This window comes from Castanea sativa, chromosome 4 (genome assembly GCF_040712315.1).
Source record: "Castanea sativa cultivar Marrone di Chiusa Pesio chromosome 4, ASM4071231v1".
Classification (NCBI taxonomy): domain Eukaryota; kingdom Viridiplantae; phylum Streptophyta; class Magnoliopsida; order Fagales; family Fagaceae; genus Castanea; species Castanea sativa.
This window is the reverse complement of record NC_134016.1, coordinates 43,914,051-43,921,810: the sequence shown is the minus strand read 5'-3', so window position 1 is coordinate 43,921,810 and position 7,760 is coordinate 43,914,051. Positions and strand designations below refer to the sequence as shown.

Here is a 7,760-nt window from a genome sequence, read left to right as displayed (position 1 = left end):
CTAGAAAGAGTAAGCAAAGCCACAAATAGTAGATGCATCCCAAAATTCAACAGTAAAAGAAAAAGATCCAAGGAGCTAAGCAAAAGCAAAGACACAAATATATTCCTAGCTATATTAACAGTAAAAGGAAAAGAGAAAAAGTGACAAGATTGCAGTCCTATAATTCAGGACCAGAAATCACTCAATTAGAGAGTCCAAAGTATCCTCGACCACAGAACCAATTGAGGAATCTATACTCATTTCGAAGATACCTTATGGGTCGTCTTCTATATCACTCATCAATTTTAATTGGGTAAACTACATATTTAGTCCCTAGCCTTTACACCATATTTTAATTTGGTCCTTAACTTTTCAATTATGTCAATTTAATCTTTAACCTTTTAATGTCGTGTCAATTTAGTCTTTGCCATTATATATTAGATGAAAATTGTTTACATAGCAAATAGCCAAAATAAAATTTTAGTTTATTATCACATCAACAGAAGCTAATTTTTTATTTTGGTCATTAGACATGTCATTAATTTTCATCCAAAAGATAACTGTAAGGAGTAAATTGACACAGTAAAGAAAAGTTAGGGACCAAATTGACACAATTAAAACGTTAGGGATCAAATTGAAATATGATATGTAGAATAGGGACCAAATATATAGTTTACCCATTTTAATTTCTTTCACGTTTTCTTTTAGATTATAAGATAAAATAGAACATAAGAAAGTGACATTATACTAAACGTCGTTCTTTTGAGTTGCCATATAATAATTTAAAGAAAACTTTGTGTTTTTCTTAAATAGATTTTTTTTTTTTTGCTTATTCTTTAATTTATTTTTCCTTTTGGCGTTTCTCCTAAAACATTTTTTTTTTTTGCTTATTTTTTAATTTATTTTTCCTTTTGGCTTTTCTCCTAAAATAACATGGATTCTCGTTCGCTCATTTCTGGTCTATTTGAGATCCGCTTATTTTACTGAAAATGAAAATTTTTTGCTGAAAGTATTGTAAATAAAAGTAAAAATTAGCTGAAATAGTACAGTGGGATACATGAATAGTACAAAAAAGTGCAATGAGGCCCATGAATAATAGCAAAAATAAGATAAATAGTAAAATAAGCTGGCAAATTTCATCCATACCAAACGCACACTTCATAATTCTTACAAGTCTAAATAATATGGTGGATTCACATTCACTCGTTTCGTACAAGTCCAAACTCATACAAATAATAAAAAAAATATTATGTCATATAAGAATTTAAAGAAAAATTTGTATTTTTCTTAAATAGAGATTGTTTAGTTTTGTTACGTCTTTCATTTTTTTTTTTTTTTTTTTTGCCTTTTTGGCTTTTCTCCTAAAACAATATGGATTCACACGTTCGTTCATTTTATACAAGTCTAATCAATAAATGGTGGATTCACATTCACTCATTTCATACAAGTCTAGATAAATGCAAATTATAACAAAAATATTTCATAATGGTGGATGTGGCAACTTTGTAAGTATAGTGTATAATAAATAATAAAGTTATATAAATATTATTTAAATAACAATCAATAAAAACTTGATAACTTATCTGTTATGAAAAATATTATGTCTTTAATATGACTTCATTTCATATCAAGAAACAACAACACCACAAATACAATAAATTTCATAATTTTTTCATATTTGAGGTGGTAAATTGTGCTTAGTACACCATCACATTCACAAGTATCTGAGGTGGTAGATTGAAAGTGAAACAGATATATATAGTGGGCCATTACTTACTAGGCTACTTTGAGAACAGTTGGAGTGCGTACATTTAACTTAGCCAGGTGTTCACAAAGAACAAACACAACCTATAAGAACAACAATAAGAAAGTAGGTGAACTCACACGTACACAACTAAACATATATACGTGGGGAACAATTAAGGGGGGACTAGGTATGAAGGGTATTTAGCCTGTGACACGCACCTAAAAGCTAAACTCTCAGTAGTTTTGTGACATCTCATCTTCCTTTTTAACCCAAAAAAGCTCGAGAATTATGGCCACGTAGAGGTTGCATACGATTCTCAAAAAATGTACACATTCAATCTCACCAACCAAACCGTACACCGCTGCTTGGCCAAAGACATGAAATGAGAAACAAGGGTCACCACTTTTTTTTTTTTTTTTTGCTGAATAGGGTCACCACTTATTATAGCACAAGTACAGATTTCACATTTCACCCAAAAAAAAAAAAAGTACAGATTTCACATGCATTAATTACACCATCACTTAGTCACAGGGCAAATAATCTCACCAAACTAGCATAATTATCTAGTGTCTAGACATTAATATCCAGGATGAGAATATAAGACTGATACTGATACGGTGATACTATATATCAAAGCTAGTATATGTATCCTCCTTGCACATCACTTCGTTTCAAAAATTGTATAAGACTGATCACACATGATAGCTAGAAAGATATACGATATGAATATATATGTTGGATTTATTTAAAATAACTTTTCCTTATTTGAAAAGAAATTACAAATCGATGATTCAACATCCTACATAAAACAAGACTCCTATCAATGAATGTCTTTAAGTATTTATTAATGGGTTATTTTAGGAAAATTTTAATACCACTTTCATGGACATTTTAGCCTTTACTGTATATTTCCAAATCCAAGTCATTCTCTTTTATGATTTTAAACATTTTAGTCTCTTATATTGTATATGCGTCGTCCCTCATATGTAATGTCGATTTAATAATTATATAAGATTCATGCATGATAAAAGAGATGATACATATGCTAAATGTATAAGATAATTTCTTTTCATGTTAACAGATACCCTCATGCACTCATTATATGCACTTGTTTTAAGGAGACTAAAGCAAGATTTTTCAACAGCTTTTTGTAGTCGTCAAAAAAGTTTTGTTGCAAATAGTTTTTTATTTTATAGAAGTAGCAAAAACTAATATATATGCATGCAAAAGCATTCTACTATTATGTTTCATTACCAGTAAATTTAGAGGATCCAAGACACTTCTAATAATATATTACTATTGCATGCTACTACTAGTAAATTCAGAGAATCCAAGATACTTTTAATAATATATACATTTTAAATTGAAAGTTGCTCGATTCTCTTTTAAAAGTCAATTGATTAAGGTATAAAATTCAACATTAACTAATATCCTAAGACACTCGTTACCTTGACGTTTTAATGTTTTATAAAAAATTACATAGTGGGTATCATATAAAACCATTTAGGTAACCACCTTAAACTTTCAAATACTAGTAGATCTCTTTAATGATACCTTTTCTTTCCATGGACAGACGACTCAGACCCCTTTTCTAGGCCACCGAGCCATGGAGATGGAGCCTAGATTTAGCCCAATTCAATAAAGTACTTAAAGGGTTTTGGGCCCAACTCAATCAATCTAAAGCTCAATTTCAGCCCAAACTCAATTTTGGACTCTGTTTTGCAGCAAGCCTCAGCCCAGACCAAAAACAATGTTCTCCATCACCACCACGCTTCCAAGGCGACCCAGACTGAGCTTCAATGCCTGTGGGCCTGTGGCTTTCTACTTCTAATATTAACACTGAATTTCAAATCTCTGCAACTCTCAATTGTAGACTATAGAGAAACAAAGCAAAAACAAATGATGGGTACCTCTGAACCAGACGATTGCTCCTTTGTTTGGGACGAGATTTCTCAGCTCTATTTCCATGCCAGGTTTTTCTTTATTACTCAAAAACACAACCCCTTTTGTTTTTTGTTTTTTTTTTTTTTGTAGTTTCATTAATTTAGGATTCTCAAATTGTCAAAAAGATTTCATCTTTGGTTAAATCAAAGTATTTCAATGTTTATGTATCCTTAAAGTTTGTTGCTTGGTCATAAGTTGTTGTCCTTCTATCCATTTATAATGTTTTTGGGGTCTTAATTTGATGCAGTAGTGGATTTTACCATGACCCAGTTGCTGGGTGGTACTATAGTGGTAGAGATGGTCTTTATTACAAGTTTGAGAATGGAAATTATGTGCTTATGGAGTCTGAAAAGGTAGCATTCTGGTTGTTTTTGATAGAGAGGATTGTGTTATGTGATGTTCTTGATGTTAGTTTTTGTTGCTTTTTTCTCAGAGTGGTGAAGGTGAAATTGATCAGAACAAAGAAACTGGTTATGATAATCCCAGTCAAGACGAAACATTTAGGTGTGGCAGCAATGATAATTGCCATGCATTCCAGGGAGATGAATGTGAAATTTTCCAGTGTATAGAGACTACTACTGATGAAAACAGGCTAGGTGAGCATGCATGCCGATTTTTGTAAAGAAGTTTGTATATTATGCTGTTTCCATTTCAAAGAATGATTATTATCATGGAAACCACAATGTGATTTATTATAGGCATTGTGACCTGACAAGACCTTAGTGATTGTACCTTAAGTTTGTGCCTTGGAGCTATTTTGAATATCAATTGGGTCAATTTATTGTAGAAGTCCATTGTAATAGCATATTGGACCAAAAAAAAATTGCATTAATCTTGTAAAATCTATAGGTTCTCTTTAGTCCCATATGGTTTCCATCAGCTGTTTCCAGATCAGTTAATATTCTTCAGAACTGGGTTTGAATCTCCTTCTATGCAATTTCAAATAAGTGCTTGATGATTCTGGATCAAATGCATTGAATTTGATCAATTAACTAACTGTTACTAACAGGTGACACAGAGTGCTCCAACAGTAGTGAACCTGAAAATCCACCTCCTCCATCAGAATGGTATGCTACTTTAAGCATCTCAGTTCCTTATTTTCAATATCAGCTCATCACATCATGATCGCTTTCATGACTATATCTATTTACATTTTTAGGTTAGAAGATACACTTATTGAGCTTTATTTGTCTGGTTATTCCAAGCCAGTAGTTACTGATTCTGATCATGTGATGATGCCCTTGGAAACAGATGATGTGTTGCCTGCTGAAGGTTAGTCCCAAATCCTCTTGTTTTTTTTATAGACTACCCTATCTGGGATAGGGCCTAAATTGGCTTGATTCATGGGATTGCAGCGAACAGTGATGCTTATGAGCTGGAAGGAGAATGGTGTCCAGAGAACCATTGTGATGTAACTAATTCAAGTGAAAATGCCTTAGATGAAGGTATGGCCAGTATAATGTTGCTAATAATCAAGTGCTTGATGTCCATTTTCATTATAATATTATTAGCATCGGGTTTATTGTTATCTCTATTAAGTGGCTTGTTCATCCAAATATTAACACCATCCACATGTATACATGTAAAACTCACCTATGTTATCCTAGCAAGTATCAGCTATTTGTCTCTCCAAGAACCAATAACCTGACATTTGCTTGAACATCAACCATTTAAATCCATATAATATTGTTTCTAAAGTTTCTCTGTTGATTGTCAAACTGTCCTAAATAGATGTTTAGATAGTTGATCTGTACAATTTTTGGGTCATTAACCTGTACAATAAATTGGTGATCCAAAATTTTGAAACATATGGATTAACACAAGCATTTGTGGATTAGGTGCATCATGGGATGAAGAAAATTGGCGAGCACAGTATGGTCAAGTCATTAAATCTGGGGAAGAGCCAATGCCAGAATTTGAAGTTGTGGATTTATGGGACTGGGAAAAGGTTACTGGGACCAGAAAGGATGGAAAAGGGGAGGTTGTGAGGCTGGTTGGAAGATTGGTGAGAAGGTCTGCCAAGCGTCATCCATCCATGCCTTCAGGTGGTGGTCTTCTAAAAACTGCCCCAATATGTGAAGTACATCTTGACCTGGTACGAGTCACATCAGGTTTGCATTTACCTCTTTTCATTTGACAACATATACAAACCTTCTACATTATATGCCAGGTCATTCTTTATTGGCCTGCATTCATTTGTTTGCTGAAGCAATGGCGAATGATAAAGATATTTCACAGTTTGTTGGAAATAGTGTGATTTTGGACTTATATGAAATTTCCTTCTATCAGGTCAAGTTTATAAGTTGCGGACACCAAATGCAAGATACCTAGCTTCATTGTCAACTTATGATTCTTCCAACCCAACAAAAGATTGGGGATTCCCTGAATTATCAGTAGATAGTCACTCTCTCCCATTCTCTAAATCTAGTGGAAACCATGTATCAAAAACTGCAGATGGAGTATCCACCAGCAAAGATTTGTCTACATTACCAGATAATCTTTCCGCATCTGGACAGGTAACTTGTTCATTTTAAAAGCTTGGATTTGAAGTTCATGTGCTGAAAGCCTGAAACCATACCTAATCTTATTCTAGTCAACAAACAAAGGTATATCAATAGTTTCAGAAGAGCATAGAAAATAGAAGCACATAACGTAATGGCAAGAGTGAGTCCTTTAATAGATTTAACAGATAAACATGAGTTCATATAAGTAATGGCATCACATGCATGTAAAAAACTTGAAGTTTTTCCATGGACGTATGCAATGCTATTTGAGCATTCCCTTGAAGAAGATGGTTGGCGTATGCAATGCAAGTTTATGGTGTTAAGTAGTAACTCATAATACCAAAAGAAGACAGTTTTGAGTATTGATAAGGGAATGGCATTGCTAAGAGCTATCAGTGATGTCTTAATGCTCTTATCAGATGCTAGATATTATGTTTATTGTTACACTAGTGTTAGATTTTGATCCAAAGGTACCAGACCCATACTAGCTAGTTAAAAGTTTTGGATTTTTGGGTAATTAGGCATATTCTATTTGTGAGAAATGTTTTATATGTTTTAAACAATACACATTTAGATATGATCTTCTGGATTATATGCATCCTTTTCACAATCCACCTTGTTTAACCCCTGATTTGTCTCCTACTGTATCTCCAGCAGAGAGTCCATGTGTATAGGGACAGAGCTGCCGAGAGAAGAACCTTGCATGGGGGTTTTGGAGTGGGCCCTGGACAAAAGAATTCAAATTTTGGTGAAGATGAACAGTCATCATCATATGCTTCTGCCAATACAGAAGAGGCTGCAGCCGAGGCCTTGAATATGTCATTTGGAGCTGGCAGTTATGCCAGAAAACTTCTGGAAGGCATGGGCTGGAAGGAGGTATGTTCTAATCACAATATTAGCGTTTTTTTTTTTTTCTTCTTTTTTTGGAAATCTGTTTAGAAGAAAACTGTAACAACTGATGATATTATTGATTCTAGGCAAATAGTGTCACTAGGCTAACACTAGCACACATTATTACATGATAGGGGACTCTTATAATTTTTAAATCTTCCCAAAAACTCATGAAAATACTGGTTTTTTATTGATGATTGGGGTTGGGGTTTGATCTTTGATGAAGGATAAGATGACTTGAATGGACAGAAATGGTCCTCCAATTTGACATCTAAGACGATCTACATGCTGATTTTGTTAACTCACTCCCTATGTTGACATTTCATTTTGTAATATCTGCAGGGGGAGGGACTTGGCAGCACTACAAAGGGGATGGTGGAACCAATACAAGCAGTTAGAAATGTTGGTAACGCTGGATTGGGGTGGCCTCAGGGAATAGCAAAGCACCATTGAGATAACAGGACATATCCAGCATATACGTGTAGTCCCAAATGCGAAGGCTATTAGAAGCGTTTAGCTCTTTTTACTTTTTAGCTCTCTCTCTCTCTCTCTCTCTCTCGTTTATAGTGGTCTTTTGCCAAATCTGCTTCTTGTTCTCAAATCTTTTTTTAAATGATGAAATCCTACCATATTTTACGGTGGTGTGGTAGTCTATTTTAGTCTTGGTAAACAATGCATACTTTTGTGGCATACAT

At 33.8% G+C, this 7,760-nt stretch overlaps 1 protein-coding gene across 3 annotated transcripts; it reads left to right on the top strand.

The window, feature by feature from the left end:
- Positions 1–3,588: 3,588 nt before the first annotated feature.
- LOC142631872 (uncharacterized) lies at positions 3,589–7,705 on the top strand. 3 transcript variants are annotated; one of them, XM_075806202.1, is made up of 10 exons: positions 3,589–3,699; positions 3,918–4,023; positions 4,104–4,266; positions 4,689–4,737; positions 4,830–4,942; positions 5,026–5,115; positions 5,509–5,781; positions 5,960–6,186; positions 6,829–7,050; positions 7,408–7,705. In XM_075806202.1, exons 1-10 carry the CDS (start codon positions 3,626–3,628, stop codon positions 7,516–7,518), a joined length of 1,428 nt encoding a protein of 475 aa, XP_075662317.1. In that variant the 5' UTR covers positions 3,589–3,625; the 3' UTR covers positions 7,519–7,705. The 3 variants fall into 3 exon arrangements, with proteins under 3 accessions (XP_075662317.1, XP_075662316.1, XP_075662315.1); XM_075806201.1 differs by having other exon boundaries at positions 4,680–4,737; positions 6,832–7,050; XM_075806200.1 differs by having other exon boundaries at positions 4,680–4,737.
- The last annotated feature ends 55 nt before the right edge of the window (positions 7,706–7,760 follow it).

Bases quoted from the DNA above. Each gene is read 5' to 3' on its own strand.
- LOC142631872 (XM_075806200.1), top strand. From the start codon at position 3,626: ATGATGGGTACCTCTGAACCAGACGATTGCTCCTTTGTTTGGGACGAG. The intron at 4,024-4,103 runs GTAGCATTCTGG...CTTTTTTCTCAG, and splicing joins TGCTTATGGAGTCTGAAAAG to AGTGGTGAAGGTGAAATTGA. The intron at 4,738-4,829 runs GTATGCTACTTT...TTACATTTTTAG, and splicing joins CCACCTCCTCCATCAGAATG to GTTAGAAGATACACTTATTG.